Genomic DNA, 22,349 nt, shown 5'->3' on the forward strand with positions numbered 1-22,349 from the left:
GTAGCCGCCTATGCAAGAAGTAAAAGAAGTTCCGTACAAATTCATCATAAAACTTTAAATAGCTTCCCCCAGATAAAGGAAGCATTGCTTTTTTTTATAAAATGTGAAACATGTATGTGTGTGCAACATTTGGAACGAGCTTAGAGAGACACAAAAGGGAAGAATAATTTTTCTATTATCAGTGAATTACTCTTTTACTTACAATTCCAAAATAACCTCGTTCAGCGTGACAAGTTTTTTGGTAAGCACGAAAATGTGCAAAAAGGAAATCTCAAAATCCCTGCAGCAGAAGTGATAGATTCTGACGAAGCTTGCTGGGGCCTATGTAGATCATAGTCAGTAACAGTCAACTAAATTGACCTTGAAATGGTTACAGACTTAAGATACCAAATTTCAGGATACTTTGAAGAACCAGTGCCCCCGAAATACAACATATCCAGTTTCAAACACGCCGGAGATTACAGCGCAGAATTCTGGAGTGAAACTGTGCCTTTATTTTATCTTGTACCCCTAAACTTATGGTGGTGAAATGAATGACATTCAAGTTTTCAGAGCACACTTTGTAAGTTAAAACAAAATCAGCACATCACCTCAGTGTTCCTTTATGAACTGTGCGAAGTCTCAGCCCAGCCTGATCGGAGCCCACCACTTCAAACCCTGGCCCAGCGCTAAGCCCGGAGCTTCAGGCCCGAGCTCGGCCGAGGTCTATCGTGAAACCCACTTTACCTGGCGGGCTTGAGTTTTCCTGCAGGCCCAAGCCTAAGCAGTGCTCTACTCTGTGCATCAATGCCTGCCCTGCATGTATCTCTTGGTCGTCCCACTGTTTCTTCTGCAAGAATGAGCAGTTTCCAACTATGCCAAATAGCCATGCTGCTACAGTTTGGTCACGTTTGGCTGCAACCCACTTAATCCAGATGATCCTCAGAGTGCAAATATGTGACACAAAAGAGTGAAAGCGGCATTAAAAGACAATCAATCAACAATTGGTAAAAGACAATGAACAATTGGCACACAATTCTCGTTTAGCAAATACCACGCTTTTCATAAAATGACGAAAAATAGCATAGCGAATGCCAGCCTACTACCCCAAGATTATTATGCTGTAGTGGGCATCAAGCAAGTGTGCTTGCAGCAGTTACCCAATGAGTGTTTAGAAAAGGCTCTGAAAGGCTCCTCTTCTAGCTTTCGCTGTGACAGTACTGCACCTTCCGCGCAGGCCTGGCGTTTTTACTCCCCGCAAGCGAACTGCATGGGCGCTATCTGTGATCACATCTATAGCACCTGTTTCAATACTGCAACAAGTAGTATTTTGAGTTTTCGCTGCATGCCTTCAAGACTGCGTATTCACCACAATAGGCGTGCGCAGGATTCCCCTTCAGAAAGGGGGCCAAAAGTCAATTGCAGTGCACTTCCCCTACACTTATGTCAATGTATGGGTCTGACTTTGCACCCCCCTCCATATTATGCCAATGGAAAGGGTTGACTCTCGAGTGACCGGAGAGGGTGGCCTCTGTGAAGAGTGTGGTTCGCTTTCCAAGTTAGTGCCTATGAAAAGCGCGCGTCACAAAAAAAAAAAAGAAGAGATGTCAAAGTGCACACGCGGTGCTGCTTAGATGACGACAACGGAGAAGACGTCGCGAGTGAAAGCACAAGGATGCGGCACGACGTGAACAAAAAGAAAAGAGAACCAATGGGCAGTGACCACGAAGTCTCGACACGACCAATCAGGACGAGACAAGTGGGCCGAAGTTCAAGGGAGGTTCGGAGCCACTGAAAAGCAAGGGAGTTCGAAGAGGACGTGGCGAGTGGAAGGTTGTCACTGGACCAAGTGCGAAAGATGGGCCGCTGGGCGTCGGACCCGAGCCTCTAAGACTTCAACCGGCCGGGGTATCCTGCCCTTCTGCTCCCGCTCGAGAGTACCGTGGCCATCCGGTACTGAACTTCTTCCCAGGGCCTTCGGACTTTGCTTTCTACAGGCGAGCAACAGCCGTGGGGCTACGAGCCCGAGCTGAGCATCGAGCTGCCTGACCAGGTCGACCCTGGTTTCTTGACGCGTGGCCTGCAGCAGCCAGCTTTTCCTCAACACCAGCCAATACGCCTCCTAAGCCAGAGCTACCGCGTTCCTGTTTGTTAAACGTCGCCTAGCTCTCAACGTGTTGGTAGGACTGAAATACCATCTTTCACCTCTCCACCGCTCAGCCACGTCAGGACTATTTTCTGTAGACTAGTGTTTGAGGTTTAGTTTTGTGTACCATCAGAAGTGTTTTACTGCGTGTGGTGCATTTTTTATGAAGTGTTTCGGTTTTGGGGTTTTTTAATACTTTTACCTCTTAATTCAACATTTTGTGTTGGTTTTGTTAAAAACCAAACTGCTTTGTGTTTCTCGGAGATTCAGCGTTAGAGAGCTTTTACTGACATAAAAAGAACCTCCATCTATGATGGAGAATGAGCGAGCCAGGTTTCCCCGGCAGCACATGCGGTGCTCAGCAGTTTTGTTTTGGCCTCGAGTGTAGGCCATGCTCACAGCACTGCGTGGATGCTATGATCGCGTTGTTAGCAGCTATGGTTTAGTCCACCACAGATGCAGTACTCAGTCGCTTCATTTTGACGAGGCGAGATGTAAAAAATGTGAAAAAGATGGAAGCTGTTGAACATAAAAAATTTTAGCAACGATCTGGCACAAACAGTCAGTTGCTGGCTATTGTTCCAGGGAAAGAACTGTCATGTGCATGTAATGTTATTGGTGGCTGTACATAATAAGAGAAGGGTTTAGAGCCTGTTTCAGGAAAAGACAATGGGGACTCGAGGTGCAGTCACCTTGTGAACGAAGTTGTATAAGTGATGAATAGATATATTCATAAAAAAATTGAAAGTGCCTTAGTAAAACCAGGGGCTCTCGAAGTCAGTTCCGCGGAATCTAAGGGTTCCTTGGGACTCCGTAAGCATCTGATAAATTTTCTCTCTTTCCGCACTCGCCAACTCAACTTACTTAGATGGCGATCTCGAGGTGTGATTGATCTAAGGAACTTCCATTTTTCACGCCCGAGCATCAATAAGCACATTTCAGTGCATAACAAAAATGCGCAAGCAGCACAATAAATCTTGCCAGCAGTTTGTAGCCAGCCAGACTCCAAAAATGTAAAGCACGGAGGCTTAAATCTTGGGGAACTTGTACTACAACCATGTGCATTTCAGCTATTTGAAGATAAGTGCCACTAGTGTACGCAGAAAGTTGGAAGGTATAAAAAAGAAAAACAAAAGATTGCATACTGAATTCAGCAGCTGACATGCGGTTGGCACTGAGTGTGACTGAACCTCAGATCAATTTGTTGGTGCAAGGAAAGTGAGTTAAGTTGCATGTTGGTGAATAAACTTTTTATACATATACCTTTACTCTTGAATCTATAGAAAATAAAAATGATAAAAGCTTCCTTAGCACTTCTTAGCAAGGTTCCCTGGCACACACATGCTTGAGAAACCCTGTACTGGTTCATACAGCTATTTTCCAGCCCAGTGAATTATAATGAACTTCTATGTTAAACTCAAAAGAAACACACATTCAGAGGTGTGACAATTAGGAAGCCAAGAAAAATGAGAGTTTACTAAATATTTTTCTTCTTGAAAATGGTTTAAATATACACCTCATTCAAAGAAAGACCTTATTCCATTTTCAACTCATCATACTAAGCAAGTCAAGTGCATTAGCACACTTTCTGCTATGAAGAATGCTAGGACATGTCCTCATTAGGCCCCTTCAAGCTTCGCCAATGAAGTTTGAAATAGGATGGCTTTTCAAATCAATCCTTGTCAGGGTTAGCTGAAGTCATTCTGATGGAGCACTCTAAGGCAGCGAGACCTCGTGCTGTAAATGACAGGGCAAGAGTGGCAGATATTGCCTGTTTGCAGTGTTCTACATAGGATCATTATGGCGACACACACTGTCCTCGAATTGAAGCAACTTCTTAGTTTGTTTGTTTCTCATATTTCAATCATGCACTTTAACACCCGAAGCTTACCGAAAAACTTTGATGATATGGTTAATTTCATTTCTTTAACCGATCATCACTTTTCGCTCATATGTCTATCAGAAACATGGCTATCTGCAGCTGATGATAACATGTTTTCCATTCCGGGCTATTGTGCTGAATTTTTTCATCGCCTCGGTGACTATCATGGAGGATCAGCCATATTCATTTCTAACACATTGTCATATAAACGACGTACTGATATCGCGTTTTCTGTATCGAAATGTGAATCAGTCTAGCTCGAATTTGACCGTTATTTCCTTCCGTCTAACAAAAGAAGTATCATTGGTTCAATTTATCGGTCCCCATCATCATCTTACGGTGACTTTTGTGTTGAGCTTGATAATATACTAAGCTCGTTTATTTCCGAAAATTATAACGTGATCATTTTAGGCAACATTAACATTGATATCACAAATATTAACAACGGTTCTTGTGCTCAATACTCTAACTGCTTCATGGGTCATGGGTTGACATCTCTGCTGGATTCTCCGACACGATGTGCTCCTTCTGGTCGGAACATGCTTATTGACCATATACTCAGTAACGTTATGTCAGTTCAGGAGGCCGGTGTGGTCAATTTTGATCTAACAGATCATTATCCAATTTTTCTGTTATTAAAAACACAGCCTAATTGTAAAAATAAAATGGTCAATGGGTGTCGTTTCGATTCTGCAAAATTCGTTGATTTGGTATCCCGCTTTGACTGGGGGAAACTATCGCAAAAACCTTGTGTTAACAAAGCGTTCAGTACCTTGACTGAGGAACTAACAGGTATCATAAACTCGTGTACATCTGTATCCGCCACATCGCGTTGGTACTCCGCTCCTAGAAACCCGAGGATTACTAGAGGACTGCTGCGTAGCATTAATAAAAAATATAACCTTCACAAAAAAGTAAAACTTCAGCCGTTCAACCTGTCCCTCAGGACCCGCTTCAAACTCTATTCACAAACTCTTATTGTCCTACTCAAAAAAGCCAAACAAACCTACTATCAAAATAAAGTGCTCGAAAATGGGAATGACAGTAGGAAAAATTGGAACGTAATTAAGGAATTCTTACATCTTGATCAGCCAGATGCACTTGAGACCGAATTTCGGATGGCACCAGCATTCTAAATTGCCCTGTCACTATCGCCAATTCTTTTAATGAATCATTTTTCAGCAATTCAGTATCGACTGTCACTAACTTGCCTTCGTTGTCTCGATTGCCTCACTCTTTCTTCTTAAAACCCACGTCATCTGCTGAGGTTCTTTGCACAATAACATGTTTGACGACGACAGGATGTGGCATTGATTCAATTTATCCAGATAAAATCAAACTTGTTGCTCGTGAGTTATCTTCTGTGCTCTCAGAGCTTATTAACACCACATTTCATTCAGGCATTTTTCCTACAATCCTCAAACAAGGAAAAGTAATACCTTTATTCAAAAAGGGAGACCGAAAAGTTTTTTCTAATTATCGCCCTATAACAATCCTCCCATTCTTTAGTAAGGTAATTGAGAAGCTCATTGTGAATCGCCTAATGGACTTCCTAACAACATTTAACCTTTCGTCACATAAGCAGTTTGGTTTTCGTGCTAAGTTTTCTACCGAATTAGCACTGATTAAACTAACAGATAACATAAAACAGTCCATCGATAAGGGGCTCTGGGCAGGGGCGTTATTTATAGATTTAACTAAAGCCTTCGACACTATAAACCACTCTATTTTGTATGCTAAACTTAATTCCTTGGGCATCTGTGGGCCTACTTTAGCCCTTCTACAAAGCTACCTTGCTAACAGAACCCAGGTTGTCAATTATGGCAGCGTTTTATCCTCACCAATAATAACTAACCAGGGAGTCCCACAAGGCTCAATTATGGGACCTCTCATGTTTCTTATCCACATTAACTACTTACCATCATCCCTTAACTCATCTGACTGCATTCTTTATGCTGAGGATACCACGATATTTGCTAGTGCAAAGATCTTAACAATCTACTAGCAAAATTAAACACTGATGTTGCGAAACTTGTTTCATGGTGCAAAAATAACTTATTGAAAATCAACCCTGTTAAAACAACTTTTATGTTATTTCACTCGTCCGAAAAAAGCATTACGATTTCACCCGAAATATACATTGATAACTGCGTCATCACCCCATCAAAGTTCACTACTTTTCTAGGTGTCACACTAGACCCTCAACTCAAATATAACATTCACGTGAATTCTGTCATCAAGAAGACTGACTGCTTTTGGCAGCCGCATACACATTGGCACAAGGCATTGTTTTCAGCAACACATTTTAAAATCACTTTACTATGCTTTCATTAACAGTCACCTAACCTACTGCATTTCATCCTGGGCCAATACCTACGCCACACACCTAACATCTCTCATTCACCTTCAGAAAAGAGCAGTCCGAATTATCACACATAGTTCCTACACAGCATCAGCAGCACCTCTCTTTAGCACTCTCGAAATTCTACCGTTCATTTCCACCTTTCAACTCAAACTTGGAATTTTATTATTCAGAAGTAGAGTCGGTGACATTCCCACTGACATACTTCCCCTCACACATCTCCACAATACTAATAACACACGGTTTTCTGAAAATAGTAACCTTCTGCTTCCAAAAGTAAGCACTAACTACGGCGAAATGACAGCCTTGTTTTCTGCAATTTCTTTCTGGAACTCACTACCATCAATTATAAAATCAAGCCTCTCATTACATTGTTTCTGGCGGCATCTAAAACAGTTCTTACTAACAACATGCGACACCTGAATATATATGTATGTGTGTGTGTATATATATATATATATATATATATATATATATATATATGTGTGTGTTTAAATACGGTTATATGCATTTATGTGTACGTGTATAGGTTCTGAAGTGACACTGTATTAGTTAGTGATATGTATGTGTTATGTTATAGTCATTTAATCCAATTAGTTATCTCCTGTTTTATCACTTACATGTAAATATTTTTACTACCATAAGTTTCAATAATAATTTTCATTACGTTCATTTTGTTTTATTCGCTTGCTGTTTTTTCCTTAGTTGCCAATCTTTGTTTTATATTTTTATACATGAATTCACAGGAGGTCCCCCTGACAGTTTTTACTTTGGGACCTTCTTCTGTATTATATCAACTTTTTACTTGCACTGTATTGTACTGAATAAAAGAGCTTATAGCAGTTAAAAAAAAAAGAATGCTGCCACACAGGAAGCTGTAAGGACTGTTTTGCAGTTACGAAGAAAGTTGCAGTTTTGCTGCGAGGGTGAAGCAATGAATGCAATTTGAACAAACAGGAATGTTATACGAAGTAATCTAGCAGCCAACTCCTTCAGGATCTGATATAGCGTACAAAACACTAATGCAAGGAAGCAGCACTGCAGCAAGCAACATGACTTTCGTGCTATCACTTCAACGCAAAGTTTAGTCCTAGTTGGAAATTCCTGCCAGAGTAATACAGCACCCCTCTTGGCATCCCTCTATGTGCCTTCAATCGATGAAGACAACTGGCACATCTAACCTCTGCTTGAACCGGGACTAGTGGCAGCCAACGCACAGTGTGTTCTATCACACACAGAACATACGACACATGGGACGATATTTTAGATTTGGACTACATACCATAGAGTTTCTCGCATTGTCTGTGAGGCTTGTGTTGACTGGCATGAGCGAGGCTTTCGCTAAAAAGCAGATACAACTGCGCAAATAAAGCTTCCCTAAAACAAACCTTTATAAGCAGATCTCAGTCGCACGTATTATATTCTAGAATCAAAGTCCACTGACCTTTGGCATAACAGCAGAAGAAAGAAACGAACAACAAGCAATAGCAAAGTGAATACTGGCTATGTTGTCTACCTTTTAAGTATAGCGGACATTGGCTACTGTAAAAACCCACGCATAACTCAAGTGTTTTTTTCTATATTTTACTATGCGAAATTTCTGCCCCGCACTATATGGGGATCCTAAGAATTTTGGGCCCGAATTCATGGTTTTGGTTTTGTCAATACACCTATCATCATCATCAGGTGTCGACACGTTTCTGCAATAGGTAGCGTTGTAGCGTTAGTGACGCTAGTCCTACAGGCATGTAACAGTTGCCATTGCAACCACTTAATGAACGTAATAACGACCACAATTTTACATCTGTGACTTTACGCCATGCCAGCTCCGCGAACGCAGTATTTGGCTGCCTTTAAAAGAAAAGCCATCTTAGCTGCTGAAACCATCAATAGCTGTGCTGCAGGGCGACAGTTTGCCGTGGACGAGCGGTGCATTTGTAGCTGGAGGAAGCAGAGAGAAGGGAAGCAGAGAGAAACACTGATCAGGCGCCTGTGAACCTCGATATGCCCTCGGCTCTGACAGTTCATGAAAAAGGCTCTAGGCAAGTTACCGTGCAATCAACTGCGAATGAGAAAACACTGATGACTGTAATGCTGGCCTGCATGGCAGATGGGTACAAGCTGCCCCCAACATTGTGTTCAAACGAAAGACGCCACTGAAGGAGAAAAAGTTCCCAGAGAAATGTCATCCGCTGCCAGGACAAGGGGTGGATGGCTGAGTTGCTCGTACTTAACTGGATCATGTCCGTATGGTGCCGACAACCCGGAGCAATAGGCTTCCATCGATGCTTGTGCTCGACGCATTTCGGTGTCATCTGGCGGACTCCGTGAAGCGATTCCTGCACGTCTCTCGCAGCGAGCTCGTCGTTATCTCGGGAAGAATGAAATCCCCGCTGCAGCTGCTTGATGTGTGCCTCAATGAGCCATTCAAGGACCACATTAAGCGCCTGTATATGGAGTGGATGACGTCCGGAGGGCCGGAAGTGACCCTTGCCAGACGACTGAAGCGGGCCTCGCCAGCGATGTTGTGCTCCTGGATCGCTGAGCCTTGGGCCTGCATTCCCGAGGCCCTTGTTTGCCGTTCCTTTAAAGGGTGCTCTATCTCAAATCTTCGATGGCACTGAAGATAAGGCGTTGCTGGAGCAGATGTCCGACAAGGAGCTTCGGATGGGAGCTTGTTAGATGACGAGAAGTTGAGTCTAAATAAATGAATTTTTTTTTGTTTTCCTCGGTATATATTCTGGTGAAAACTTTTTTTCTCACTTGCTATGCCCGAAGTGCACCTCAGACTATATATATATATGCAGGTCCGATCTATACGTGGATTTTTACGGTACTTTTAAATGTGAAGCACTTCTTTGCATACTGCAGGCACTTTTAGCATCTGTTTACGTGTCTATCTAGCCACCTTCGTCAAGGTGCTCTTGTGATTGCCCCCTTGGCATGGGGTACACCAAAGTTATTATGTGAGGGTAAGAGGGTTTGATGAATCTGACTCACTGGTCATGACATGAAGAATGTCGAAATTCGGTTGCGTACATCGTCAAACACTTTCTGTCAGACACGTGTGGAGCATACCCGCATGCCACACGCGAGTATGCACCACTGGTATGCAGGTATGTGCCACAAGTAGGCTTGTGTGAATATTCGAATGCTTCGAATATTCGAACGAATATTTCAATACAGTCGAGCCCACATATAACGGCCCCATTTAAAACAAACTTTCGCTTAAAACGAACAATATCCGCGTGATCGTCAAAATATGCATTGGTTCAATGGCATAAAATCGCACTTACAACGAACGTCTCCGAGCGCCGCTAATCGGTTACAGCTAACGCAGTCAGCGGTCTTCCGACTTCCCGGGAAACCAATTTCGACCCCCGATCAGGCATTGGCGAGGTGCCCATACATTCTTATTGTTAAATGCCAATTCTGCCTCTGCGCCCCTCTAGTTCCTGCTCTCCCCGACCGTTTTTGTTACGCACCTCTCCGTCATTTGTCCCCCTGCTACTCTGAGCACCCCGCATCGCCAGACGAGGATCGTGTTTTCACACTGCCACCGATCTTTCGAAGACCGGTCGGCCATGTACCCTGTTTTTGATCACTGGTACTGTCGGTGTCACCGGTCTGGAGTGACCAGATCGTTTGCCAACATCATTGGCCACCGACTGTATCCGATAGTCTGCGTCTAGTGCACGCGCATACGCTACCTCACAGACTAATAATTTGCAATTCGTCTCGTGTTTAGGACTTGTTCTCGCTCACTTCGCATTCAGCTCAGCATGCCATCCGCGTGCGTGCGGAAGCGCGAAAACGGCTGTTAATTTGTGCGGAACGAATCCCGAAATATCGAAGTTCGTGAGGCCACTCAAACCCGCCGGCGCAAAAAAACTATTTTTTGATCACGGCCACCGATTCTTCGAATGCCGCCGCGCGCACCGAACGAGGCGGTCTTGCTATGGTGGCTAGCCATGCTTTGACTTCTGCGCGCGCTGGCACTCTTTCCAAGTTTTTCTATGTGCAAGTTTCACGGACCTTTCAAGCAAGCTACCCAATCTGCCTCCTTCCCGTGTGTTTTGGTTTTCAAGGTCGCCCTCCCGCCGCATCCTCCCCTCTCCTTATCGCACGGAGGAAGGAATCTCATTTCTCCGTGCTTTATCACAACTCCTTGCCCTTTTCTCGCAAGTCTGCTCTCCTCTCTTGATCACAACCCCTTCAACCATCTCCACCGCTCCGCGACGCCCGCCACGCTGGCTCGAATTAGTTTCGTTTTCCGACTGGAAACGCGCCCAGAGCTGTTCCACGCGTGTGTGCGTCTTGCTCGCTCTTGGTGTGCGTGTGTGGTCATGATGGCAGACGGGAGGACTAGCACGCTTTTTCGTGCCGCTCAAAAAAACGTCGGAAGTGTGACTGCTTGGCTTCAGCGTAATCCGCGTATTAGGTGCCGCGTTGCGGAGCGCTTGCTCATAGCTGTTGACCATCTGGCAGCCAACTTGCCGCTTCGGGCGTCCCGGTATTCAGCTGTGGAGATGGTGAATATTTCGTGGGTGGCGGTGACGGCTACATGTGCGCAAAACTATTTTCGCGAGGCTGGCTTCATCGATCGTCGACATATCAGGCCCGATGCCGAGCCTGAAGCTTCCGAACAGGACCACTGCGGCGGCAATTTGTGGCAGCGCGTCGTCGACTCCGACCTGGGAGAGCGGGTGGGACATCTGTTGCGATGATTCAATTACGGCCGATGATGATGCCGACACTGTGGAACTGTGCACGGATTGGGGCATTGTGAATGAAGTACGCGGCAAGAGCGATTTGGAGGAATCGGATTGCGAGAACGACGAAGCTTTGGAGCCAGCGCCTCATGCAGCTTATGCCACGGGCTTCGGCGAACGAGCAGCCTGCCCTTTTAAATGAATTCGAGACCGCCCTTATCGTTTCTGCTCTTCGAAACACGTGCATCACGGACTATTTGGGGCAAAAAAAGTTTGTGTTTTCACTCCCAACTTTTTTTAAAAGCTGTGTTTCATTTACTACGAGCTTCAGGATACAGCAAACGGATGCCTCGTCACGCTCAGGTTCTTTATAAGTGGGCTCGACTGTATTTGAATTCGCTTCACATCAAATTTAAGGTAACTAAATCTCGAATTATTCCAAACGAACGAATAGGTGCATATTAGTCCGCATGTGTCACCCTGTAAAAGTGGTATCACTGCAGTGAAGCAGTGCAAAGCGGTGAAAGCACATATCCAGAGAAAACCCGCACTGCCACGAAGCCACACTTCAAGGTTAAATACGGATATTGCCCCGACATCGATTCCTTTTTTTTTTTTAAGTTTAGAAGCTTGGTATACCTACTCATATGCTCTAAGTATAGCAAATTTTAAAAAGTAACATATTTTACAAGCTATCGCTTGCATTCTAGCAAAAGTTAAATTATGATACTATGTAAAGGTGTTGCCGCTTTCCTTGATGCAAAAAAATTGTATTTACTGAGGCCTTCTCTTAATTTTTTAAAATATATTGTACAGATTTGTTAGGTCATGACAAATATGCCCATTTTTCTGTGTAATATGTGGTATATATATTATGCGAATTCGATTCGAAATTATTTTACCAAATTCCTATTTGCTTCGAATTCGCTTCAAACCTGAAATTGACTATTCGCACAAGCCTAGCCACAGGTGGTTTCGACAGCTTATATCTACCTAGGAATGGCGAGAACAGACATTGGTACCTTTAACACAAGAGCTTCAAGAAAAAGCTGACATCGGCAGCATTAACCCAACAAATGCAATTAGTAAATGGCAGTGTCCCAGCAGGAATCGAACCTCAGCATTGGGCGTGGCAATCAAGTATTCTACCTGCTGAAATACAAAAAGACACGTACCATCAATGAAAAAAATTAGGGACAGAAAGGGCACCCTTCCTGTTCTGTCCGTTTTCCTTCTTTGAGGGTACACGTCTTTTTGTATTTCAGTAAGGATGTACCAACTAGCCCAACAAAAGTTTTATGAAGTATTCTATCACAGAGCTACGCTAGGCCTCAGAAGTGTTTTTGAAACAGACCCTCAAATTCGTGAAACGTCAATTGTGGTTGCAGCGCTGGCCATTTAATTTTATTAACATTACATGTGTACTCCTGTGATACAGCCCTCACGTTGGTTTAACAACGTTAAGCACCATCCAGTGAGGTTGATTTATGTAGCAGGGTCTAGGGCGACCATCCTCCCAAGCACAAGTGCTACACATAAGTTTACTGCTTCTGCAGTTTCTAATATCCATGTTGCGGTTGGTATCATTATGCAACTGTAAACAACTGGTCATAAAAAATATATGCGACTGTTACACAAATGTCTGTGAATACAGCATTTGCACAAATATTTAACGCAATTTTGTAACATTTCACTCAAAAAAAAATTGCAACACATTCACCGTCACTCGGCATGGCATACTTCGCATAACATCGATTCCCAATGAAGAATCTGCGAAACTTCGTAAAATTGTACATTGACGCAGACGTTTTCAAGGTTAAATAAAACAAGACAAATTTCTGTGCTATGATAACAAAAAAGCTAATTATGTGTTCGTTCAGTAAAAAATCAACAAGGAAGGCATTAAAGCCGGAGACATCTGCCAGATGTGAAGGACGCAAATCGAAGTTCAAATCTCACATATCCCTACATTCCCATGCGTACAACAGCTCACAGCTGCAGTTTTTCCTCTAGGAAAGTGTAAGAAATACTATGCAACTAGTGGCAGCCAATGCACACTTGCAATTGCACATATGAGACTCTGGGTGATATATAAATTTAGACAGCCCAAATGCACCTGAACTGTTCACATAAGTGCTACTCCAATAAATGTTTTTAAAGATCAGCCTTTGACATTCAAGCGCCCTTTCCTTTGGGAGTGAGCCATGTGTAACAATAGGCAGTTGTACCTCCAGCATAGACTTGCGCCCAATGCTGGGCTGTCAGCTTGAACATCTCGGGGTTCTCCTTGAACTGGCGAGCCACCACAGCGTCCTGAGGGTCATCGGGCTCAGCAGCTGCCAGCAGAGCTTGCAGGGACAGCAGCACCGTCCGCAAAGTCATGGCCGCAGCCCTGATAATAGCAGCCAAAAAATGCAGCTTGAAGGACGCTTTCCACACCTTGCGCATGTCATCAGCTGTTCTCAAAACAAAGCTAGAAAAACTGTCAACAGCACTTATGTGCAGCGTGATATCAGAGGGCACAATATTTTTTACTCCTTTTTTTTTTGCTTACCTTTGCACCTCTGACTTCAGTGGCATCAGAATGATCAGTTTTGTTTATAGTTTTTCTGTGCAACTCACAAACTGTGTCTTCATGTAGTTTCCAGTGTCTACTAGGATTTTTTCATTATTGTTGCTATACCATGCTACATGCAAATATTGCTCAATTTTAATTCAAATTGCATTGTGATGCCCAATCAGCCAATAGCTCACACAAGGCCTGTAAAAACCTTTAATAAAACTAACAGCTTCAGTATTTCAGAGTTATGGTACTTTGTAATCTAAACGACATGAAAACAAAGTTTTAGCTCGATTCTCATTACAAACCGAATCAACAGGAGCAGCAAATAAAGTCAAAGTATGACTGAGATACCACGGAGGAGTGCGGTCGTAAAAAGCAGTTATTTGCTCTATGAAGCGTGACTTTGTTGCACAGTCGCACATGGCTTGACAATTGTTTTAGGGGCGGAGCACCTCAGGGTCACACAATGTTCGGTCAGTGTCAGACTCGTCACCGTGGTCCGTAGTCAAAGCACGGGTACAAAACAGCCATGGGCAATACAGTCTACAGAGCGTATATGAAGCGCACATTATTTAAAAAGAAAACAAAACACCACAACACCATAAAAACACCGTCATTTAACCACCCATCAATCAAAGCATATGACAGAGCGAAACGTTACACACAGAGAACAAAATAAAAGGCTCTTAACTAGAACAAAATACAAGGCCACACTATCATGAAAGCAGTAACGCCAACAACATGTGAACAAACCAAAACATCTGCGAAGAACAAAAAATGATATCAAACGGCTGTTCACCAATACGAACAAAATACATAAAAGGTCACAATACTGTAAAAACACTGACATTTAACCACCCATCAATCAAAGGTTAACGACAACAAAATAAAAGGCTGTGTGTGCACTTGAACAAAATAGAAAGCCACGATTAACGATCCGAAGCACACTGCTTCACCTTACCATCAGCATTCACTTCGTGGATCTGCCTTATTATTTTTTTACTGCTTACACTTTGTAAACTGCTTAGGAGTATAAATGGCCCTTCCAGCTATAATGAGCACAAAATCAGAGGCGGCACTTATAGCGCACAAACATACTCGCACCTAACCACTGTGTTATTAAAAGGGCCAGTAAACAACCTCGCACTCCAAAATCTCTAATGGAGAAATAACTGCGCACTTGCACGTGAACATGCTGTCACAAGAACTTTGGAAATAAGCGCTGTATTAGGGAAGCTATAGGGTATAGAACAACCTCCGTTGGGTAGCCTTGGTTCCTTGCTTGTCTTTCCCACCCTTATCTCGCAACGCAGAGGGGTAGTGACTACCCCTTTGTCACAACACCTACTTTGTCAACGTTATAAGAAGTCAATGATTTTGTCATCAGCACGGAGCCAACAATTGAGCAAGGCTTCATTCACGAGCACATGTGTCACAGCAGCGCGGGGAGGAAGCACGATGTGAGGAGTACGCAACACTAGTGAGGTATGCTCCATTCCCCTACAGTATCAGTAGCTAGACGCCTCTTCACCTCAGAGGTTTTCGTTCTGGCAATACCGCTTGTCCCGCCAGTCTCCAGCTCTACAAAACACTAGGGAGCTGCACAGGAAAATAAAACTGTAGACTGCGCAGTCAAAACTGCATCGTCCCAGTTCCAAGACGCTGTTTTGTAGTTTAGTGGCACAAATTGCTGCCTGTAAGGAGAATTAGACAGGCATAGGAAAGAGGCATTGAAATTATTTTCGTCTAATAATGGGTCTGCGCCGTGCGCAGCACTGTAATTTTCACAAAATATGATTGCTGCACTCTACTGTACAAATTAGCATGCTTGCTTGGGGGTGTAAAAAATAACAGAAGCCAGAGCCTGTTTACTGACCCTTTAACACGCCTACTCTCCGACAGCCACCCCGCCGCGGTGGTCTAGTGGCTAATGTACTCGGCTGCTGACCCGCAGATCGCGGGATCAAATCCTGGCTGCAGCGGCTGCATTTCCGATGAAGGCGTAAATGGTGTAGGCCCGTGTGCTCAGATTTGGGTTCACGTTAAAGAACCCCAGGTGGTCGAAATTTCCGGAGCCCTCCACTACGGTGTCTCTCATAATCGTATGGTGGTTTTGGGACGTTATACCCCACATATCAATCATTACTTTCTGATAGCCAAGGCATTTCGGCGTGGTCATCCGCTTGCGATGACGCATACGCAAAACTACGCCATTTGTTGACATCTCCACCGATTCTCCGCCACTTCAATCTAGATGCCCCTACCGAAATCCACGCCGACGCTAGTGGAGTTGGCCTTGGCACTATTCTTGATTAACGCCAAGTCTGGCTCCGATGAGTATGTCGTTTCTTATGCCAGTCTCGCTCTTACTAGGGCTGAAGAGAATTATTCAGAAACAGAAAAGGAATGCATGGCCATAGTTTGGGCAATCACAAAATTTTGACCCTACGTCTATAGACATCCATTTGACGGTGTGACTCATCACCACGCCCTCTGCTGCAATGTTAAAGAGCCACTCACCAGGTTTGACAATTTTGAGCTGACAAGCGCAATGCGTAGATGAGGCGTTCGTGATCACGCCTGCCAAAATTTGCAACGTTACGCGCCGCGGAAATGGGACAAATTTCAAGATGAACGCTGCTTCCCCTCCCTTCTGCGGGTGCGCGCCCAGAGAATGAGGGCATAACGTGCGCGTATGAATGGCCCAACCTACACGGCAATGCAGTGACGTTAGTCCTCTACGTAGACGACTCTGCTCTGACGTTGCAAACAGTGGCACGTGACAAGGCGAAAATTATTTAACACGGCATGCGTAGTTTAAGTAATTTGTTGCTTGAAAAGATTAATAAAATTCCAGATAAATAATGAGATGCAATAAGGAAATGTGAGCGTCTTTTTTTTTTCATTTGTCTCCCGTGAATTGCAACCAGATGCGGGGCTAATGTGCCGGTGTTTCGCATGCGTTCGTGTCCCCACGGTCAGTGCATCGTGCAGACGACCGCCGTAGAACGCTCCTACGCGTTTGCGCACTCATTGTGGTCATCTATTCTACCACGTCGAAGCCAGCGTTTCCAAACCATCCCGCAGAAACAGGCAGAAAACCACAAAATAACGCTGGTCAACAAAGAAATGCCGCTGGCATGCTTGGGGGTTGAGCTTGTTTGGGCACGTCGTGCGCACGTGACCTCTTCGTCAGATGCTGGAGAGGGTGGGGAAGAGATACGGCTTGCGAATGCTACGCGGAGGAGCGGCAAGGGCTTCGAGCTCGCCTCCTCTCATGCTCCTTTCGCGCCGCTTCAAAAAACCTGTTTTTGTTGCTCATAATAAACCAATTCAAAAAATTTTTGTGGCAAAATGTTCCTCATCGGACACCCAAACTTCCAGTGTCCAAATAAAATTTGGTATGGGGCCTGGTGAGTGGCCCTTTAATAGAACCAGGTCACTTTCGCAGCTCCCCGTAGGCATGCGCTCTCCGAAGTGGCCGCGGCCGCCGACGCCTGAGCTAGTGGCGCTGTTGTGCCATCTTGCTTCAAGCTGCGCGCGTCGTCTGCTGCAGTGCGAATGATTCGCATTGTCGTCGCAGCTCCAGCCAAGCGAGCAACTTGGTCGGCACAACACGGCCGAAGAAATTTTTGAGCCTCAGAAAGTGGCACAAATCACACACCTGTCGTTGACGCAGGCAGGCCATCTCATCCTACGAGACGCAGGCATTTGCCCAATTTTTCAACCAGAGAAAAGAACACAACTTGGTAATGACGTGAAGAAACACATTAGGGTTGAGCCAATCCCCCGCAACGTTCACCCTACGTTCAACAAAGGGCGAAGGAAGGACAGAGCGAGGGCGCTCATAAACAAGGCAAAAAAACACAACACGCACGCGCTATTCGTAGATGCCGCCCGCTACTATGGCAGAGAGGCGTTTGCCATAGCAGTCGTTGATATAGACGGAAACCTCATAAAGGCGGCAACCGTCCAAACAAGCCATGTCCACGAAGCAGAGGAAATGATGATCGCGCTAGCCTTGCAAAGCTGCCAAGCGTACTCCACAATATACACAGACTCTAAGACGGCGGCACAAACGTTCATGGCTGGCCTAGTCGCTGGAAGCACTGGAAAACTCACCGTCAACGCAATAAGAGAGTACGAGAGCAAAGAAACCCTTGTTAAGGAAGAGAAAGCTCAAGTCTACGTATCGTGGTTCCCAGCCCACATGAAACAATTACCGGGACTCGACCACTGCAATCCCAACGAAGAGGTAAACCGCCTGGCGCGTGAGCTCACACGCTGCGCCGCGGACAACGACCCCTCGATGAGTGAGCAGTGCGGGAATCTCTGCAGCCAGGACAAAGTACTCACATACCACGAGATCACTTCACATTACCGGGGACAAAGACGTGCCTTCCCAGCACCGCACCCAAAACTTAATAAAGCACAAGCTCTCTCTCAGAAGATTGCAAACACGTACGTACATAACACCATCCACCTTACACAGAGTCGACCCCGACACACCACCCGCATGCTCCCTTTGCAACCATCCCTATGGCAATTTCGAACACATTCTCTGGCTGTGCCCTACCCAAAGCACAGCACAACTGAATACCCAAGAGGCTTGGCAGGAAGCCCTCAAGAGCAATCAATACAAGCTGCAACTACAGGCAGTCCAGAGGGCCCGGGACATCGCTAGAAGCCTTCGGCTGCCAGCGCCATCCTGGGCGGAGCCTCCAGGTTGAATTAAGGGTCGGAATGGCCCTTTCTCAGCCTCCTCAGGATATGTTTAAATAAAGTCAATCTCTCTCTCTCTACTGCCAAAATACAAAGGCCCCTACCGAGTCCTGCGTCAGGCTTCGCCGGTCAACTATATTGTTGAGCCGGTTTAACCATCGACAGACCGACATCGTCGCGGCCGCGAGACTGTTTATGGCGATCTATTGAACCCGCACTACGGTCCACCTGTCATACCCGTTCCATTGGTCGCCATTATGGCTCCTTTTTTGGGAGGGAGTGATTTGTAGCATTGATATATGGCACAGGCAGGAGCGACAGCGAAGGAAGAGTGATGTTAACAGCTGGTCAGTATTACCTCAGCGTTTTCTCCTATAAACGTGTCTTTGGCTGACCGCTAAAGGCGTAGTAACAACAAAAAGAAAATAGGGGATCATTGCTCAAATTTAGGTGGGGCCAAATTTTTGAGAAATACAGGTTCGAGCCATGCTGGAAGAGGAAGGAGACTGAGGAGATTCGTACATCATGCGTGACTGCACAAGTTGTGGCACTCGACAAAATACCAGATCAAGAGCATTTTCATTGAGTCCACATGCCTTGTGACTTGTGAAGGTGTGCCACTAACACTATTTCACAATGACAGCATTAGAAACGTCCTCACCACTGGTCCTTGAGAATGTCCAGGCATATAGCGCCCGTCACTGAGCTGATATTCGGATGCCAAATTTTTGTAATGAAGCGAACCTGCATCAGGAAGCAAACAAAATTAGTTCATAGAAGAAAGTGGCACTGATTATGTTACTTTACAATGAAACACCAGAATGACATGATTAATTATGAATTACAATGGTGTCCAGCTCACTGGCATGCGTTTCTGCAAAAACAATGGCTAATAATTGACAGGGAAGCATTCCGGTATAAAAACATTATTGAACTGCATAGATGCTGTCAGTGGTGACCATTGTGTAGCGACGGTAGACATACATTACACTATGATCCTAATGAAGGAAAAAAATGTGTAAGTAAGCATTTGCTAAATTCATCGTGATAGGAAAATTGAAGCAAGTCCCCTGTAACAGCCACACCTGTGAAAATGTGATTAGTCGCAGGACTGTGGTGCAATGAAGTCGGATCATAATAACATGCCAAAAAAAAACTGTATGCATGGCCATGTTGCTTGAGAAGATACTTGAGTCACCGAGTGGCAGAGAGGAAATTAATGGTGAAACTAAGCACTGATGGCCACCTCCACATGCCAGAGCTCTGTCTGTGCATATTTGTCATGCCAGAAGTAATGACGTTTCTTGCAGGCCCGGAAGCCCATGTGGCTTTCACAAAAGGCTTCTTTTAACTTTCCCATTACCATGAGGCTACTAAGCATGTTAGCATAACGATATAATTGTTCCAAAAGTATCCATTGTCATGTGGTAATCACCACTAAATAGTTCAATTATTTCATTGTGTGAAGAAAAAGATAGCCATGCAGAGAAGCACACTGGCTGCACCCTGTATGCGGGTGCTACGATAGTTGCTGAATGCCTCAATAAACCCCTGTAACATGAGATAAAAATGGCTATTGCACATTACTATTTTTATGCATTCTGAAGCCATGTGGTACAAAAAAGTGCACTGAATTATTCGACAATGCAGTGAAGAAGTCAACACTGCAGTTTAGGCACAAAATTGAATACGGTCAAGATTTCGTTTCATCTACCGGTAATTAATTTCTTCAAGTTGAATGGTTGCAAACGGCCTTGAGACAATGCTTACCCATGGGTGACTTATTTTTGTAACCATGTTACAATGAAAGCATATAGTGAAGCACTCTGTAAACTGCGCTTTAGTGCTAACACAGCCTCATAGTAAATGTTCTATAAAACAAAACAGCACATGTGCATGCAAAGCCCACACAACGTGGGAGTGTTTGGACACAACATTAATTCCCTCGTTCTGATGGACAATGGCCCCAGATGGACCTGCCATTCAGTCAAGTTATTCCTCAAAAAAATACAAGCAGCCACCCGACCTTGGGTGGGTTGAAAGGGTACGTCTCGGGGACATGGATCTCCAGGACAAAGGTGCCTCCTTCGTAGGGCGTGTCTGGAGGGCCTGCTATCTCTCCCCGAAGCTCTGTGTAGTTGTCATTCACCAGCTCTACTTTGATGGCACACTTGGCAACCTGTAAAAAATAAAAGTGGATAACTGCAGCATATATCCAGAAAGTTCAAAGCACTAATGCCCACATGAGAAACATTCCACATTGTGCCACAATAGCATAACAACACATTGTAAGGGTGCAAATGTGATGCTTCAAAAGAAAGCAGGTTATTACGAGGGTGTATGTTAAAAAAAAAAACTTATGAAACTGGCACCTGGCCAGAACTAGTTGGATTAGCTTTGCCTTAATTGCAGCAAAATAGGGACAGTAAACGCTGCAAAAGAAAAGATGCCTTGTGACTGTACTTGCACAGCTAACAGCCCCACGTACCCTCAAACACAGAAATGGTACATGCATTTTTTTTTACACGCTACTCATAATTACTCCCAACACCCCCTCATGTGATCAGAACGAATACCGGAGGCGAGGTTGGCGGCGTAGCTACTATGTCCCCCCGGAGTAGCATCACGCTGGTAGCTGACCACCTCGAACGTAAGGAGCAATTTCAAGAGGCCTCTACCGAGCCCAGTTCAGCTCACCTTCAGTCTTCCGTTGATATTGCAAAACGTAACGCAAGCTTTCGTCCCGATTCAAGCACGACGTTCGCACGCATGCCGTCACGGCCACTTTTCTTTCACGTGTTACAGATGAGGCCCAGCGTCCGACAGATCAAGACCACGACAACGGCCGAGTATGACCACGCTGCCCACCAGTCGGCTTGCTCAGATATCCCGGCAATGACACTACAAGAAATGCACGCCTACCGTAATTGGGTGCCTTCGATACCCTGCGAGGCAACCAAGTCCGCGCATATTTTTTTAACGCGATGCAGCAACGGACACCGAACTAGTAGCGGGTCCTTTAAACGGTTCAGTGCTGAGCGCCTGGCGCAGTGCTGCGCTAACCTGTCCACACTCTCATCGCGATAACTATCCGGCGAATAACGAATATATATCGGCGGGGTACGGTATTAAAAATGCCAAAGAGCTTTAAAAACGCGACGACTACGATCGACATGGGCGCTCACCTCTTCGCTTTTGACGACTTCCTTGAATTCCCTTTTTATTCTTTGTACGGCGATGTTTGCCATCGTATCGTAGAATCCATATATGTTTTATGTGAGAGCTAAAATCGTTCCAAGGCGTGAAGCAACTCAGCTGGATCGGCTGGGTTGACGGCCTTCGCCGACAGCCATTAACAAAACCCGAGGCGAACCAGTGCTCCTGTGCGAAAGGCTCAAGATTTTACATAATCACAAATGCCGATTTATTTTATCACTTTTTTTCTTTGCTTCTCTGTGCAAACGTTTTATAGTTTTTATTATTTTTTTATTTTTATAACATACACAAACAAGTTTTGGGTATTTGTTTGCCATAATATTTGAACACTTGTTTCGACTTGGCGGTATTTTTAAAAGGGCCATGAAACAAGTAGATGGATTCAATAAAGGAACTTATTGCCTGACTAATTTACCACCGCAATTTTTTTTAGAGCCGAAGCTCCCAAAGGCATAGATCTGCCCATCCCTTGTATGTATGTATGTATGTATGTATGTATGTATGTATGTATGTATGTATGTATGTATGTATGTATGTATGTATGTATGTATGTATGTATGTATGTATGCATGTATGTATGTATGTATGTATGTATGTATGTATGTATGTATGTATCTACCTACGTGACCGCCTATAGTTCCACTATAGTGAACTAGACCTATCTGATTCACTATAGTTCCACATACCCTTGCCAACTTCCCACTACTTCGTGCTTGCAAACATCCCACTACGCCCCATCCCCGATCCACCACTTCGGCGACCATAAA

At 44.6% G+C, this 22,349-nt stretch overlaps 1 protein-coding gene across 1 annotated transcript in view; it reads right to left on the minus strand.

Annotated features, from left to right (window-relative positions):
- Positions 1–21,736, minus strand: part of Ubc4 (ubiquitin conjugating enzyme 4) — a 34,782-nt gene extending 13,046 nt beyond the window's left edge. The window contains exons 1-4 of the mRNA XM_037429243.2: positions 21,552–21,736; positions 20,393–20,545; positions 19,028–19,110; positions 13,310–13,473 (exon numbers count right to left, since the gene is read on the minus strand). Of these exons, the coding sequence (XP_037285140.1) occupies positions 13,310–13,473; positions 19,028–19,110; positions 20,393–20,545; positions 21,552–21,614 (463 nt within the window). The 5' untranslated portion in view covers positions 21,615–21,736. The remainder of the gene's footprint in view (positions 1–13,309; positions 13,474–19,027; positions 19,111–20,392; positions 20,546–21,551) is intronic.
- Positions 21,737–22,349: the final 613 nt, after the last annotated feature.

Source organism: Rhipicephalus microplus, chromosome 2, assembly GCF_043290135.1.
Source record: "Rhipicephalus microplus isolate Deutch F79 chromosome 2, USDA_Rmic, whole genome shotgun sequence".
Taxonomy (NCBI): Eukaryota; Metazoa; Arthropoda; class Arachnida; order Ixodida; family Ixodidae; genus Rhipicephalus; species Rhipicephalus microplus.